The sequence below is a fragment of the Malaya genurostris genome, chromosome 2, assembly GCF_030247185.1.
Source record: "Malaya genurostris strain Urasoe2022 chromosome 2, Malgen_1.1, whole genome shotgun sequence".
NCBI lineage: Eukaryota > Metazoa > Arthropoda > Insecta > Diptera > Culicidae > Malaya > Malaya genurostris.
The window spans coordinates 20,981,696-21,000,339 of record NC_080571.1 but is presented as its reverse complement, the minus strand read 5'-3'; the positions used below and the strand labels follow the sequence as shown (position 1 = coordinate 21,000,339).

The 18,644-nt window shown below is 36.2% G+C and overlaps 1 protein-coding gene across 2 annotated transcripts in view; it reads right to left on the bottom strand.

Annotated features, from left to right (window-relative positions):
• Nucleotides 1-17,092: 17,092 nt before the first annotated feature.
• The window catches only part of LOC131427504 (actin-binding Rho-activating protein), a 38,995-nt gene continuing 37,443 nt past the window's right edge, over nt 17,093-18,644 (bottom strand). For both annotated transcript variants that reach the window (XM_058590747.1, XM_058590748.1), the window contains exon 4: nt 17,093-18,611. In XM_058590747.1, the coding sequence (XP_058446730.1) occupies nt 18,390-18,611 (222 nt within the window). In that variant the 3' untranslated portion in view covers nt 17,093-18,389. The remainder of the gene's footprint in view (nt 18,612-18,644) is intronic.

Genomic DNA, 18,644 nt, shown 5'->3' with positions numbered 1-18,644 from the left:
AGAAACTAATATATACTAAATTCAAATTTGAACAAACTTAGGCTCGTTTGAAAGCTATTCACCCCTATTGTGTACGTCGATCGATTCGAAATTTTCCGATTCGAATGTGCAATTTCCATTCTGCATTCCGTTCGAGTTGGGTATGAACTCGAATATCATTCGTTCGAGTTGTTAAATTTTCGAACATTACTCGATCGACTTGCGTACGTATTACTTCTTCGTATTATTCGGTTTAGAATCGTTCTAATTTGTTTATACTAAGTTTACTAAGAAATGAATAATATAAATAATATAGAACGTGTAAGTCGTGTTGACAGCTTTATTGGTTAGTGTTCGAAATTTCAAGTGTTCCCGAACGATAGTCGATCGAATTATACAAGTCGAACGGAATAAAGAATGCAAAATGTAAAGAATGTAGATTCGTTCGTATCACAAATCCGTCGGATTGCAGAATCGGGGTGATTATTGGGTTGTGACGCAAGTTCGAAGATCAAGTGGCTGGCACTTCTGGTTTCGGAAGTATATTGGTATAAGTGTCAGCAGCAAGCACACTAAGATTCCATTCCGTTGTTCGGTAATTTTTTTGACGAAAACTTTCGGTAATCAATAGAAATTACCGATTTTTCGGAACATGAACGTCATTTTACAAAAATTATGCAAATTTTTACCGGACGATCAGTTTTACGCAAGTTTTTATTAACTAACTCTGTAAATAGATATACAGTTCATACGGTAAATTTGAATAGTCGCCGAGTACGGTAAAACTCTACCGTTCGTATGGTAAAATAATCTTCCAGTAACCAAGCTTCTGTAAATACTGATTGTCGTGAAAACTAACTGTCAAACAGTTGATAAAATGTAAGTGTCTTTTTTTATCAACCAAACGAAAATTATCTTGAAGAGTTCATCGAATGGATTGAGGTACAGGTGCTAAAGTTTTCGAAACATTAGAACCACTAAAAGCTTTTTGTTTACTTATAGGCATAAAATAATTTTGTATCACTTGTCCACTTGCGGCCTACACAAATCGTTCGAGGGTAATTTCTGGTGGACTCGACGGATTGTGCAGTGTTTTGGAAGGTGGAGTAAAACCATAGCCACAAAAGGTTGGAATTAAATTAAAAAGTCAATTTTCTTCATTCATTTTTGTGAACATGTGTTGTTTTTTGAAATCCGAAAATAAAAGAGTTTTAACCAAAGGAAAACAAACAAACAACAAATTACCGAACAATCAGTTAGATCCATTTGGTTTACAGTTTACGGTAGTTGTTTTTTTTTTTATTCAATAATATAATATAATATTAAGGCACACTGCTTAAGCTCTAAGATGCCAAGGGTATTTAATAATCTTAATTATCGTCTAACTTAAAACTAGAGTAGTATCATTATGTAATATAGTATCTGGCGATCGGTAGTGGCCGGTGAATTGAATTTAGGATGAGATGATTCCAGATGGCGATGGTATTTTCTATGTTGGCCTTCTTCGGTCCGTGAGGGTCCGCGGGAAACACCCCCAGGCTACGAAGGCCCGGCGGGTGGCCCGCATGCTGGTCATTGACTGGAGCGGTCTTCCGGTGATGGTGATGTTACGGAAGAGAATGAAAAAAAGAAGTAAATATTGTGGGAAACGGGGTAAAAAAGGGGTGTGGGAACAAAATGTTTGAAAACGACAGAGATCTAATTAGTTGCCATCGAGATGGTGAAAAACAGGGAAAGGGGAACGAAAAAGTTAGTGACAAAAAAAAAAAGATTTTGTTAATTCCAATGAAGATGGTGGACAGGGACGGGGATCGAGAGAATCGGGCGGATGTTAGTGTCGAACCTGTAGGTGGAGATTATATTTTCTGAGCGAGGAATAACACATTACACTTGTATATCAATGTGTTTAAGGTACTGGTATATGAGAAGCATATATGATACGGTAGTTGTTTGACAGTTCAGCAATTACCGAACGATCGGTAATCAATTTGATTACCGAACGTTCAGCTGTTCAATATTACCGAATTCTGCGAAATTTTCTAAGTGTGAGAGCAAGATAATCGTTCACAACCCCAATCAGTCGAAATCCCATATGCTCTGGGTCTCGAATTTGTTTTTCGCGCCATTTGAGTTACATTTGATCAAAACAACCCTATCAGAGTGAACACAAGGCGGAAAAAGTACACCGCAACAAAACGCCTCACATCGCTTCGCTAATGGCGTTTACTCTGATAGCAACCTTACCAAATACATGGTTGTTACGGTCGCGCGGATTTAGCGCGGTTTCTGCTCAGATTTTGATGCGAGGGCGCGGATTTCGCGCGAATTTTAAGAAGTTATTTACAAATTTTTGGAGTTTGGGAGTTTTGTGAAACCCCAAAAAATTCAAGATGGGTGAACGTTTGTTTTATGAAACCCCAAGAAATTGCTCGTTGAGCTGACCGAATTGGTGAATTTTCACATCGATAAAACCAAAATTCACGAGAAAGCAGTTCTGTTTTCTTCGGGTAATAAAATTTCGATTTTTTGCTCTCCGATCTCGAGTGGTACTAATTGCGATTTCAGTAAAGCTGTTACCAGGAGTCACAGAACCTTTTCGATAGATGTGATGTTTGAAATTATAGTTCTGGATTTTATAACACATAGTTGCTCTGACTACATATCTGAGACTCAGTATGGGTCCATGCCAATGCGTTCAACTTCCACAGATTTAGTAACCTACACTTCGTTCATCAGAGGTTCTTTACAAGCACGACTACAAGAGATTTGACAAAATCAATCATCAATCATGACGACTCCCAAGTTAAGTAGACTGGAATTTAACGGATCATTTTTGAATTGGCTTCGATCATATCTAACCGGTCATGATGGTCATTTGCTGTTACCTCTGGAGTTCCTCAAGGAAATCACCTTGGACCGTTTATAATTTTATTGTATTTCAACGATCTAAATTTTTCGATCAAGTGTATTAAACTATCGTTCGCCGATGACTTTCAAATATTTCATATAATCAAATCTGCAGCTGACTCAGAGTTCCTACAAGAACAATTGTATAATTTAACTAATTTGTGTAACATCAACAAAATAATTTTAAATGCTCTGTGATCTCTTTTAGTCGCAAAGTCTGTGTTCAAGTTCAACTATAATATATCACAAACTGTTCTCGAACGCGCCTCTTCTGTTAAGGACCTTGTAACCATGTTATTTTTGTATCAAAATATTGTTTTCACCATTTCTAGTTTGCTATAAAAGGAAGTTGACGGTAAACGATTATCTAACTATCGGGCAGAACTGATTGATCAGGCGCATTTCCAATGTAATTAAAATATATCAATATTGTAGATAATCGATTAACGCCCTGAGAGCGATTATTAGCACCGAATTAATCGAAACCAAACGAATTTTCACGGGGCAATTCTTTGAACCAATTTTGTCGATGTAGGTGGTGCATGCGACCAATTTATTAATATGTTATACCATCTAAGATCAAAAACGGCAATTAAACATATTCATACTAGTACATGGATTCTTGAACCACAAACACAATATGTTTTTTTTTTAAATAACTATTTATTGGAATATGAGTTAAAATTAAATTATTAAGATTTAAATTGGGCGTTCAGCCACAAGTGGTGACTTTTCAGCCCTGTTATATATATATATATATATATATATATATATATATATATATATATATATATATATATATATATATATATATATATATATATATATATATATATATATATATATATATATATATATATATATATATATGATTTGGTTATTACCATGAAGACATCATTTGCTTCCGCAATTCTGAGATTTTTGTGTAGGGAAAATTCTAAACCTACTTGTATTGTGTAATGGGGAAAAGGAACTTATATACTAACTTACTAACTAATACAGAGAGCGAATCGATTCAATTGAAGATTGCATCGATTTTTGTCGGAATTTGCTTATAATATTATGTGACATTACATCTAATGGTTCTATATTTGTGAGTCTGTGTAACTCATTTGTACTAAACCAGGGAGGACGCTTCAGAATCATTTTCAGAATTTTATTCTGAATCCTTTGAAGCGTTTTCTTCCTGGTGGAACAACAGCTTGACCAAATTGGTACCGCATAAAGCATGGCTGGTCTGGAAATTTGTTTATAAATTAACAATTTGTTTTTTAGACAGAGCTTAGAATTTCTGTTTATAAGAGGATATAAACATTTAATATATTTATTACACTTTGCCTGGATTCCTTCAATGTGATCCTTGAAAGTGAGTTTTTTGTCATACGTTAAATCTAAGTATTTAGCTTCATCAGACCGTGTCAATTCCAAGCCATTCAATTTGAGAATGTGATTATTGTTTGGTTTAAGAAAAGAAGCTCTTGGCTTATGAGGAAAGATAATTAATTGCGTTTTTGCTGCATTTGGTTTAATTTTCCATTTTGACAGATAATCACTGAAAATATTTAAACTTCGACTGCAGATCACTCTTAGATTTCTACCTGTGGCTAACAGACTTGTGTCGTCACAGAATAGCGATTTCTGACAACCAACGGGTAGATTTGGAAGATCAGAAGTGAAAATATTATACAAGATTGGAGCTACACTCGAACCCTGCGGAACACCGGCTCGTACGGGTAGCAATTCAGATTTACAATTCTGATAGCTAACCTGAAGAGTTCGATCAGTTATCAGTTATATTTTGAATCATTTTGATCAAATAAATAGGAAACTGGAAATCAGACATTTTTGCTATTAAACCTTTGTGCCAAACACTGTCGAATGCTTTTTCTATGTCTAGAAGAGCAACTCCAGTGGATAACCCAGAAGATTTATTTGCTTTTATCATGTTCGTTACTCTGACAAGTTGATGAGTAGTTGAATGTTCATGACGAAATCCAAACTGCTCTGGTAACAAAATTGAATTCTCATTTATATGAGTCATCATTCTCAACAAGATAATTTTTTCAAAAAGTTTACTGATAGAAGAAAGTAAGCTAATTGGGCGATAACTTGATGTTTCTGCTGGGTTTTTATCAGGTTTTAGGATAGGAATTACTTTAGCGTTTTTCCATCTTTTTGGGAAGTAAGCTAATGAAAAACACTTGTTGAAAATTTTAACCAGGAGTCTCAAGGCAACATCGGGAAGATTTTTAATAAGAATATTAAAAATTCCATCATTACCAGGAGCCTTCATGTTTTTAAGTTTCCTAATGATTGACTTAATTTCATCAAAATTCGTCTCAATAATGTCATCGTGTGATAACACTTGGGTTGAAATATGATCATATTTCACTGAGACTTCATTTTCAATAGGACTCACAACGTTCAAATTAAAATTGTGGACACTCTCGAACTGCTGAGCAAGTTTTTGAGCTTTTTCGCCATTTGTAAGAAGTATTTGATTTCCTTCCTTGAGAGCAGGAATTGGTTTCTGAGGTTTCTTAAGAACCTTAGAAAGTTTCCAGAAAGGTTTAGAATATGGTTTAATTTGTTAAACTTCTTTAGCGAAATTTTCATTTCGCAAAAGAGTAAATCTATGTTTAATTTCTTTTTGTAAATCCTTAATTATGTTTCTCATAGCAGGATCACGAGAACGTTGATATTGTCATCGACGAACATTCTTCAACCGAATTAGCAGTTGAAGATTGTCATCGATGATAGGAGAATTTAATTTAGTTTGAGCTTTGGGAACTGAAAGATTTCTTGCTTCGATAATGTAATGATTCAAATTATCAACTGCTGTGTCGATGTCCGCAGAATTTTCTAAAATAGTTTCATGATCCACATGATTTTCAATGTGAGATCTGTAATCCAACCAATTAGCTCTATGATAGTTGAATATAGAGCTAATTGGATTAATTATAGCTTCGTTGGAAAGTCTGAATGTTACACGAAGATGATCTGAGTCAAAGTCCGCATGTGTAATCGGTTCACTACAAATGTGACTTTGATCTGTTAGAACCAGATCAATTGTAGACGGGTTTTTCACTGAAGAGAAACAAGTCGGATTACTGGGATAAAGAACTGTGCAGTAACCAGCTGAGAGTTGATTATGAAGTATTTTACCATTACTGTTATTTTGCCTACAATTCCACTGGACATGCTTAGCATTTAAGTCCCCTATTACGAAAAATTTCGATCGATATCTTGTAAGTTTTTGCAAATCGCCTTTAAAGAAATTTAATTGTTCGCCGGTGCATTGGAATGGCAAATATGCTCCAGCGATGAAATAAATTCCATGAATGGTTTCAACTTCGATTCCCAAGCTTTCAATAACTTTAGTATTGAAAGAAGGTAAAATTCGATGTTTAAATTGCCGTTGGACAAAAATGGCAACTCCACCACCCATTCCAGTAAACCTGTCAAATCGATGAACCACATAATGTGGATTACTTTTCAATTTTACATTTGGTTTAAGAAAAGTTTCTGTCACAATGGCAATATGAATTCTGTGTACTTTGAGAAAATTATAAAATTCATCTTCACTCGATTTCAAAGATCGAGCATTCCAATTTAAAATATTCAAATAATTATTTAACATCACTGTTAAATTTTAAATTCATTATAATATTATTTGCAAATTTCCATCCGATTTGAAATGCTTCAAAAAGTGATGAAGTCGAATTCATTTGGATGATCATTTGAAAAAGTTGATCTTGTAGGTAGATCATTTTATTTTCAGTTATATCGCCTAAATCAACTTCATTTAAAGAAGCGAATGGCATTGAAGAAATATTTGTAGGTAGACTGCCATTAGAAGAAGATGATTTGGCCGGTCTACCTATTAATAAATTGTTTTCGTTAGAAGAAGAACTGCAAGGCGGTCCTGTGTTTTGATTATTTACATTAGAAGAAATAGGTGATAGATTTCTACCTAACATACCAGCATAACTGACATTAGAAGAAGATGATGACGAGGTCGATCTACCTGTCAATAAATTGTTTTCGTTAGAAGACGAATTGGCAGGCGTACCTGTTTTTTGTTTCGAAGAAATCAGTGCCTTAGAAGAATTAGGCGTGGCATTTGTAACGGTTTTTTGATTTTCAGGTATGTTCTGTAAATTTAAGGTCGTTGATTTGACTTGTTGTCTAAGCGAACGAGCGTTTAAAATTTTTTCCCTGACAGGACATTTCAAATAATTGGATTTATGATTTCCATTGCAATTTGAACATGAAAATTTATCAGTGGTTTCATTCATTGGACAAACGTCTTTCGAATGCGATTTACCACAATTCAAACACCGTACATCCATATGACAATTTTTGGTTCCATGACCGAAGCCTTGGCAACGACGACATTGCGTTAAGTTTGCAATACGATTATGCCGTTTATAATGTTCCCAATGAATTTTAATGTGGGAAATGAAACGTACTTTTTCTAAAGTTTTCAAATTGTTTACATCACTTCGATTGAAGTGTATTAGGTAAAGTTCATGGGAAATTCCAGAGCGTGGTTTAGAAGTACCATTCGCTCTTTTTTTCATAAGTATTACTTGGGAAGGGGCAAAACCAAGCAATTCTTTTAGTTCATTTTTAATTTCATCAATACTTTGATCATTTGATAATCCTTTCAAGACAGCCTTGAAGGGTCTGTCTGATTTTATATCATATGAATAAAATTTATGAAGTTTCTCGGACAAATATCGAATAAGACGTTCATAATCTTCCAATCCATCCACCAAGACTCGACATTCTCCTCTTCGTCCGATTTGAAATGAGACTTTTACTTCCGGGAGAAAAGTAGAAAGCTCAGTACGGAATGCTTTGAAGTCGGAAATCATCACCGTCACTGGTGGCATAGATTGTTGTTTCTTCCCAGAACGACAAGCGTCCATTTTGGGAATATTTGAAGAATTTTCTTCTATGTCGCTACAATCGGATTCAGGAAGAATCTCGTAAATATTGTTAGACGGCATAGGATCAGCGGAAGGGAAATCCGTCCGTTGTCTTTTATTTTTACATTCAGATTCTATAATATCGTGAATGTTATTAGAAAAATGTTGAATAACGGATTGTGATTTATTCCGTATTGAATTATTTTTAGCCTTAGGCTTGTTGCCTTTCCGGTTGGACGCAGGCATTTTTGAAATTAATGAAATTTTAAATTAAATTTACTAGGCTAAATTAGTCTTCGATTAGACTCCTAGCTAGCCTTAAAAAAGACTGATTAATTTCTTAGTCACTCTAATATCACTCTTTGTATCACTTAGTCACTCTAATATCACTCTTTGTATCACTTAGTCACTTAGTTAGTGATTCAGGTAGCCTTGAAAAAGACTGAAGCCTTGAATCAATGAAACTCTAGGTAGCCAGAAAAAAATTCCAGGAGCCAAGAGCTATATGCGTGCGGTGCGAACGACTGTTCAACACCGACTGACAAACAAAATGTTTACTACCCGTTCGGCGCCTAGATAGGAGGTTACCATCGCTCTCAGTCATTTAGTTATTTCTTTTGCTAGGTCAAAATAGTATGACAATTATTGATTAGTTCGATCGTCGTTATGATCGATTTACACTACTATCATCGTTGCGTTCGGATGATAACAAATTCAGATGTCCGCTTCCGGAAGATCAGGCGAGCGAAAGAGAGAGGATTTAGCGAGAGCGAGTGGTGTAAAAGGACCTCCGGCACATGGATCGGGGCTGTTTTGTTAGATACTCTACTATAGAGTCGACACTAGTAGTCGGAATCGCGGATACTCGGACAAGATCAGCCCAGAAGGGTTTGATAAACGTTACATCGGACAAAAAAGTGAAGTGTATCACGAATTAACTGTTTGTGCGTGAACGCGTGTGACAGACTTGAGGGAATGATCGCGGAGTGGTGTCTTCTGAGACCGAAAAACGTACCATAGTGACCCGGAAGTGATAATTGGAACTCGTTAGAGGGTCCTATCGGTAGCGTATGCCCGATATAATTAAGTGCGTCTTTTCCTCTAATAAAAAAAAACCCACTAAATACTATAGTGCACTGTGATACCCCCCTGAAAACCACATAGTGCTTGCTCAAAAACCATTACCGATCACCGCAGTGGCCCCAGCAGCACCCACAGCATACGAAGCTGTACTCGGAGATAAGTATTGGCAATTCTCCACACCACTACCAGACCACGAGCGACCGGCGCGTCGCAGCCGAAGGTACGTGAAACCGTTTTACTCTCGCTCCCGAAATTCTCGTGCACTATATCGTCAGTCCACATGGGACCATCGAAGGCGCCCAACCCGGCCGCAGCATGCTAGCCAACGTATCGCACCTTGAAATATTGTTTTTTTTAATAAATATAATTAATATCTACAAGATGAATATACATATATTTCCGTAGTTTCTATCTAAGGTTCTTCTTTTGTTTAAATTTGAATAAATTATGGTTAGGTTATTAAAATCGCTATTGTGTACTTTTAAAAAAGAAATCTGAATCTGAAAGTGAATCGGTAGTCTCATATGGACGGATAAGTGTTAATCTGTCGTCATCCACCTCTGAATTGCCCTGAGTACTTGTGACCGGTGTCCTCTGGTCAGCAGATAAAGTAGAGTGTTTCACTACTTTTCATAAAAGAAATATAAAATTTGTTAGAAGACTAACAACCTAGGTGTTCTTCTGGATTCCTAGTTAAATTTTAAGGAGCACATAGAGTTTACTATCTCCAAAGCCTCTAAGATATTAGGATTTTTTTCTCGTGTTACTGAAAAATTCTCTGATGCACATTGCCTGTAAGCTCTGTATTGCGCTTTAGTTCGCTCTACTCTCGAATATGCTTCTGTTATCTGATCACCTTATTACCAAAACGAAATTCAAACGAAACACATTGAGGCGATTCAATGCAAATTTATCCAATTCGCTCTCGGATGTCTTCCATGGAGATATCCTTTAAACTTACCGAGTTACCATGACCGCTGCAAACTGATTGGTCTCAATTTATTATCTGTCCGTCGCGATGTTTGTAAGGCTAGTTTTGTGGCAGACCCACTTCAGTCGCGAATCGATTGTTCTTAGCTACTGCAATTTGTTACAATTAGACATTCGACGTCGTAATCTTCGATCCTATTTTTTTCTTCGAATCCCCTATGCTAGAACTAATTATGGATATAACAAGCCCATAACTAGCATGTTCCGCATATTCAACAAATATTTCAATTCTTTCGGCTTACATTTATCACGTAATGTTATCAATAAATCGTTCCTCATGTTATTGTCTCACTAGATTTAGCTACTGTAGAAGCACTAGATTTAAGGGGCGGGTAGGGTCTAACACTTTTGAAAAATAATTTTTCATGTTCTTTCTATTTTCTGATAGTAAAACATTTCAAGAATATTCTGTGGAATTTTGAAGCCTATCGGAACAAAACTCAGCATGTTATGGGCCTTTATCTTTGCCGATCTCATACTACGAAGAAATAAGAGCTGCGTATACAGGCCCAAGATTTCTGCTTCGATTGACTTAAAAACTTGACAAAGCAGTCTCGAAATGCTTCATTATAACAAAATACAAAAGAATAAATATGGCTTTTCGAGAATGTTAGAGCCTACGTGCTTCCTTGAGTAATAAATTGTTTCGTTCGATTTATAGACAACTAGCGGACCCCTGCACACTTCGTAGCGCAATAATATGATGTAGAAAATCAAAACTACTTATCAATTTTAATGATTATTGAAGAAACATATCATTATAATGCTATATGATAATGGCCCCAACCTTTTTATATCGCGGACAACAGGACAAAATATAAAAGGTGATTTTTTTGAGGTTAGGATTTTCATGCATTAGTATTTGCTCAGATTTTTTGAGGTTATGATTTTCATGCATTATTATTTGCTCAGTATGCTCTGACATTTCATCATGAATAGACTTACTAACGAGCAACGCTTGCAAATCATTGAATTTTATTACCAAAATCAGTGTTCGGTTCGAAATGTGTTTCGCGCTTTACGCCCGATTTATGGTCTACATAATTCTGGTTGAATGGCTACGTAAATAAGCAAAATTGCCGCATTTGGAGTGAAGAGCAACCAGAAGCCGTTCAAGAACTGCCCATGCATCCCGAAAAATGCACTGTTTGGTGTGGTTTGTACGCTGGTGGAATCATTGGACCGTATTTTTTTCAAAGATGCTGTTGGACGCAACGTTACAGTGAATGGCGATCGCTATCGTTCGATGCTAACAAACTTTTTGTTGCCAAAAATGGAAGAACTGAACTTGGTTGACATGTGGTTTCAACAAGATGGCGCTACATGCCACACAGCTCGCGATTCTATGGCCATTTTGAGGGAAAACTTCGGAGAACAATTCATCTCAAGAAATGGACCGGTAAGTTGGCCACCAAGATCATGCGATTTGACGCCTTTAGACTATTTTTTGTGGGGCTACGTCAAGTCTAAAGTCTACAGAAATAAGCCAGTAACTATTCCAGCTTTGGAAGACAACATTTCCGAAGAAATTCGGGCTATTCCGGCCGAAATGCTCGAAAAAGTTGCCCAAAATTGGACTTTCCGAATGGACCACCTAAGACGCAGCCGCGGTCAACATTTAAATGAAATTATCTTCAAAAAGTAAATGTCATGTACCAATCTAACGTTTAAAATAAAGAACCGATGAGATTTTGCAAATTTTATGCGTTTTATTGTTTAAAAAAGTTCTCAAGCTCTTAAAAAATCACCCTGTATAAAACCGATGGCTTGCCGAAACGCAAACAGGCAGCGTTCAATTTACCATCTGAAAAAAAAACTCTAAATTCACGCTACAGACTCATGACGATTATTGGCGGTAACAGAAAAGTTAAACGGATGCGAAAATGATGTTTAAATTGAAATGACATAGCAGTGGGCATCCTTGGAATGCGTGGAAAGAAAACTTTTTCTTCTTCTAATTTGCCATTCAAAATTGTTGTCTCGACAACATTTGCGATTAATTTTTGAACTTTCAACTTTTTTCTGTACTTGTCCCTCTATTGTCTGCACTTTATTTTGTACTTTGTGTGCTTGTTTCTGTAATTTGTGTGTTTGTTCCTGTACTTTTTGTGCTTTTTTTCCTGTACGTTCTATACCTGCTCACGTATTTTCTGTATTTGGTCCTGTAACTTCTGTACTTATATCTGTACCATCTGCACATTCTGTACCTTTTTCTGCACTCAATTGTATACTTGTTTCCCTCATTTATGTACTTGGTTTTGTACTTTCTGCACTTGTTCCTGTACCTTCTATTTCTGTACCTGTAGCTGTCCCGGTGAATTTCTCACCAGTGTTGGTGATTGCCGAAAATTTCACAGAAGCTGCTATATTGCTATCTATATTGTATACAACATTTTCAATCCGATAGAAGATGCTACAAGAACTCGAGTCTCTCAATGCATGAACCGCGAGAGAATTTTTCTACATTCCTTCGCTCCACTTCATACTCTGAGTATTTCACGGCCCTTAAAAAAATACAGTCTGATAATGATCGTTGCTGTGTGGAATTTCCCAAGAGAGAATCGCAAGTTGACAATTATCGCAGAAAATCGAGTCGATGATTCAACTTGATGATTCTCATATTAGGTTGCAATATTTCAAAACCCTTGTGTGGAGCATTCACATACATTTTCATAGACACAACTTATACAAAGATTATATGCATATAGTTAGAATAAGCGGCAATAGTGAAATGATTCTATCGCAATTATCAACTGCCTGTATAGAATCGAATCGCGAAACGAGAATAAGCGACCGTTTGTTGCTTCAGAGAAGATCCCCACAGCGGCGTGCTAACCTTTGATTCTCAGAAATGTCATCGATGGCACTGATTCAATCGTGGAAGAGTTGCGAGCGAGCGTTCTATGATACGATAAAAGCCATCCTTGTTTCTCACAACTCAAAAATTATCGTTGGATGGAAATTATTTCGAATACTCTTAAGTTAGAATAATCGAACGACCCTCATGATTGCTCGAGATTTGTGAAGTAGAATGGTCAGTAAAAATGAATCATCTGACAATTGTTTTTGATTCGATCTCAACATTTTCCCCGAATCAGGTCCACACGTACATTTCGCACTTTAAAGCAGTTTTTTCCTGCTCTCGAAAGTCCCAAATGATTCAAGCAAAATACAACAAAAATCAGTTTGACGGTTTATGAGCAAGAGAGTGAATCATTCGAATAGGTAAAACATGTCGATGAGTTCCCAAATCTCGGTTCAATCGATGTAATTTAAAAACAGAAGGCAAACGGGATTTTTGAAGTTCTCTGGGATGAGATAATTCGAATCGCGTTTGGGCCAATTGAAGACGTTTGGGCTTAAATAAATAACCGAACTTGCAATTTGAAACAATTGACGAAATTTGAAGGTCGTTTCGAAAAAAATTTACTCAAAATCTCGTCCAATAAATCCTTCAAAGGTCAAAGGTATAGCATGGGAAATGCTTATGAAAATTTTTGCGGAGAAAATTTCCTTCTAATTCGAATGGAATTGTTCCAAGAAGTAGAGAGCCGAATAGTTCTGGTGTTTGAGTTAACGGTCTTAATTTGAAGTGGCAGCACACCTCAATCCTGTTCTCTCAGTGCATTATAACCCAAGTAACAATTCGAATGCCTTATGGTTTTGATTATAATTTATAGGAGTTTTGTAATTGATTGTTCAATCACTACTTGTTTTATAACAACTATAATAAGTGTCGCTTTTGACAAGTAATATCATAGTTTTTAAAGCTTCTATAAAACCTTTTACCTAGACTAACAACTGGACTAAAAATAAATCAATTTGTACTAGAATAAATCCATGCAAACGCTCTTAATATTGCTTTAAAAATTTTTCTTTAAAACATCATTGTCAGTAAAATTCTTTCATAAATCTAGATTTGTGTGTGTGCGTGTTCATTGAATGACAGTTTCACTCAGAGCAAATTTGAGGGTTCTAAAGTACATTTATGACACTCCTGTTGTGGGCTATTTGATTTATTGCTTCTTAGATTAAGTGTAATTTGCATTAAAGAAAATTTCATGGCCGCCATTATGATGTTCTTTGCCGTAACCTTTATTGACATCAAATAAACTTCGAAATGCAAAAACGAGGAAGTATAATGGACTTTTATGATTCATTTTCAAAACGTATGCACAAGTTTTATCGCCACAAAATAGTTTTATACAAAACAGACGATAAATCACAGAAAATAATTTTCATAAATCATGGAGACTTTCGCAAAAACCGTATTTATTTCAAGGCGATTAGTTATAATTCTTATTTTTATCCATACATTCACGATAAAAATAAAAGCGCATGAAGTTTTTACGTTCGGTAAAAGCCTCAAACTTGTAAATAAAATCCAATAAATTGTTACTGATTGCATTCAGAGCAGAAATGACACACGTATAATCAAGAAAAATATTACCAAAACGACAGTTTATTCATAGTGGAATTTATTCCATCCAAATAAATTTAATGTTGATCGTAAATCTGGTTTCAAAATTTTCTTGAATTTGAAGTTTAAACGCAGCTTTATGATGATTCTTCACTTTGCTTTATAAACCTTATGAAGAATGGTCCACTTGACAGGAACATGCTCTTATTGAGGTTTTCAGTAGCCTTTCGTGGAGTTTAAAGTTTTAATGCAAGATTTATTATGTAGCATTGAAGATAGCTACAAGTATTTATTAATATTAAAAATGTTACTTGGGAACAGCAATAATTATATCTATCAAGAAGATAAGATTCACATTTCTGGAGTTTTAGTAAAACAACGAATCATAAAAAATACGTTAATCACTTTCTTTTCTTATAGTCGTTTTATAATTTGACTTGACGGTATTGAACAACCCAAATTTATATATCGGAAAATAGAAACCTGTATGCTGTTCATTTGGCGCCCTTACTTAATTGAACATGTGATTCGAAATAAAGAAACACGTGAATCAAGTAGGCTCAGTGAAATTTTTGCACAAATCCAAACGGTTTTTTTTAATAATCTAGTATTCATATTTTGCTCTCCAGCGGGTAGCAACATCCCGCATACGCATGGCTGCCAGATGGCTGACTAAACGCTGCCAGCTGGAAAAATATGGCTGGCAGACATTCTGGTGACCGACTGCCTCACCGCTGCCAGATATACAACTCAAACGATACAACCGTATCCACCAGGATTTTTCCACATTGAAATCTTTGACATTTTCAGCGAAGGTGGAAAGATGAAAACGCTCGGCTAACTTTGATACAGGCGACTTTGTTTTGTCAAATTGGATTTGACAACCGTCACTGAATCAATTTTGGTAGCCGTCTGGTGGCCATGGCTGCCCAGGTAGCCAAAACGCTATGCGGGATTGCATAACTCGATATTCGCCAAACAATCATCGGAGATCTAGCATGCAGTGAGTGGAAAATTTCCAATTCTAAACGAACCAATTTTTTAGTTTTTATCTTCTTTCCCGAAGGATTTTCTTTATGTACTATAGCCTAAAACCTCCGCATTAACGTCACCTTTCGAATAAAAAAATCATTTTAAGATCGACCCACGCATACCAGAGAACATTAGCAACACACACTTTTTTCGCTATTATTTTATATATATAGGCCCTTAATACCGGTGTCACTACACGGTGAAAACCAAGCGAAGTGACCCTTATTATGGGTATCACTTCACGGTGGAAATTAAAAGAAGTGAATTTAGGTCCTTATTACGGAAGTCGCTTCAGAGACAAAAGTAATTACTTGGATGAACTTGATGCCATTATGAACATCACGCCACCAAAATTTTGTTGAAAAAATTAGTTTTTTCCACCACAGGGATCACTTTACTATGCGTGATACTGGTAATAGGTAAAATCAAGTGAAGTGACATGTAAGTTGTCCCAGGTTGGCGGTTCAATGCATAGGACGCTGGTCTTTACAAGCCAGTTGTCGTATGTTCGAGCCCCGACCTGGAAGGATTCTTAGTGTCAGTAGGATCCATAGTACTAGCCATGCAATGATTCTGTACACTAAGAATCGGCTGCGAAGTCAGTTGAAACAGAAAGGCCAAATTCCACAAAAGGAATGTAATGCCAGGACTTTGCTTTTTGACATGTAAGTGAAGTGAATGTGAAAGTGGAAGTGAGAACGGTAATAAGGACCTTAGATAAATAAACTTCAAACGCGTTTTTCTCGAAAGCGGGTTTTGAAAATCCGTGTCCATCGTCATTCAAAAACTACTGCACCAATTTTTTTTTTCAAATTTTGCACACACTTTCTACATATAAAAAACAGACCCCAACGTTTTCCTTTTCGTTTTTGTTATTATGGGGAAGTTTTACAACTACAAAATGGTCGATTTTTTCGTAAAAAATCGTACTTTTGAATTTAAACAAGCACCAAAAATTCAAATAATTAAAAAAAATCTAACAGAAACGTTGGGGTCTAGAAAAACTTCTGCTCTAACTATGCTGCTTTGATTTGTTCACTTCTGATTAGTCTGCGCTGAGATACAGTGGACACCGCAAATCATGATTTTTAAGAAGCGTCCTCAAAAATACCTCTTAACCGACTCATTTCTAAATATTTTTCCACGAAAAAACTGCGAAATGTTGCTCGAATGATGCTTATTATCATGCAAAACATTTGAATTTATATTTTTAATTTGAAATTCGTCAGAAATTTTTCTAAATACATGGGATATGTCAAAACAATCACTATAACGCTATCTCGCGGTGATCACGCTGATTAGATTGTTCAATAACGGAATAACAAGAAGTGATATTTGAAGAGCAAATGTCTAAATCAAACAGTAGACATGATGCTTCACACACTCTTCTTTAAAATAAGTGGTGTATTGGTATTGTTTCAAAGTACGCTTAAAACAAATGAATCAAGTTGAAGTTGAACAAATTTTGATCATTACGCCCGTCATATTTCAGTTCAGATCCGGAAGGAATCTTAATGGAATGGAACGCATCAGTTATCCAAAATCGTGCGACCAAGCCTAAAAAATATTTGGGTCTCTAGAGTGGTAGGTTTTAAATTTTCCGGAAAAGCGTAAGAAAAATGCGCACCATCGCCATCCCAAAACTCGCACTTTTTTTGTGATGCCAATTTATTCATGTCTTGTGGTTATGCCGATATTTTCCCTTTCGTCAGGAATTTCTTTCATCAGTAAACACACCGCTCCCGACTTCCTGATGCTGGTAATATTGTAAACAGAGAGTATCTTTATTATCTTCTACTTAACGAGCTAATTACAGTACCACTTTTTTTCTGCTCCTCTGGCAAAGAATTTCCTACACAAAACATAAACATACTCATGTTAGTATACTTTTTTTTCCCCTGTCTTCTTTCACCCAGTTTCCGACTACGCTATGCATTATCGAATTTGTTTTTCACTTGCAAAACGCTATTTTTTTCCTCTCGTACTTTTCCTTTTGTGTTGATTCATATCGATGGTGTTTTAATTTCTTGTTTCGAAGAGCGGAAGCTTTCCGCAAATTTTGTTCAAACACTTTTTTTTCCCACGGTGTACCCTTTTTTTTCTCTCTCTCTTTCTCTCTCGCGACTATCACGCTATGGCTTCATTATTGCTACATTCTGCGGGTGTAGAAATGATGATATAGCATTCTTCTATTGTTACTGCTGGGCTTTTGCCTTCCATTCATACCGCCGCCATACCAACATGGGCACGATTTGTTTATTTGTTAGCGCTCATCTGCTTCATGTACAAGTACAATATAATACTGTGACTACCACACTAGACAAACTCGAACGAAAAATTAATCTTGACAAACGAAACGAAACGAAACGAAAAGCAAATTAAATACTAACTATTGCACGAACTAGTGTTGATTCGATGAAAGCGAATGAAAAAGCAGGCCTAAAAGAATAAACTGTCATAATTGTTTTGTTTTTTTTTGTAAAAATTTGTAAACTTATCAACTATTTTTGGTTCTGTTTGTTTCTGTTCACATTACAACTAGAGATATTAGTAATCTTTTTACTCTGGAATTCACAGGAAAAGCTCTACGCCTAGCCCTTTCTCTCTATTTTTATTTGAAAATTATGTAGTATTGAACGAAAAAAAAAAAACGAAATAGTAACATACCTATAAATTGTGTTAACTGAAATTGGTAATTTTTTTTCGAAAGAAAACAACAAAACTGTCTTTCAATTTATCTAACTCTTTTTTTTTGGTCCACGAGCAATGATTTTCTCGAGAAGAAACATAACATTTCCGAAAAAAACTTCTAAAATATACATATGACAATTTTCAGTACAAGTTTTTTTTTCTGTTACGTCACTCAAACACACAACGCTGTCACATCCATTCATGATCGATCCAAACAACTCAACGAAAACAGCAAACGTCAAACTCGCACACATTCCCACACATCGCATCTGACAGCCGGCACCTATTTTCCCCGAACGGTACGGGATCGCAGTGCGACATGTCAAAACAACACACAAAGCATCGGCGCAGTTTTACAGCAATCCAGTCGGTACCGGATTCGGACTAAGACTCCGACGGATTTCGGTCTGCTTGCCGACCAGAATGCTCCGGATCTCCTGGATTGGTTTCTGCAGGAAAACGGGCACATTGTCGTCGCGGCGCTGGAACAACACTTCACCCTCGAACTGGATCAGCTCGTGTTTGCGGGCACGCAGCAGCAGCCCGACCAGCTTGTCATTGATGTGGGTGTAGATCTGCGAAAGAACACAGAACAGGGTGGTTGAGAA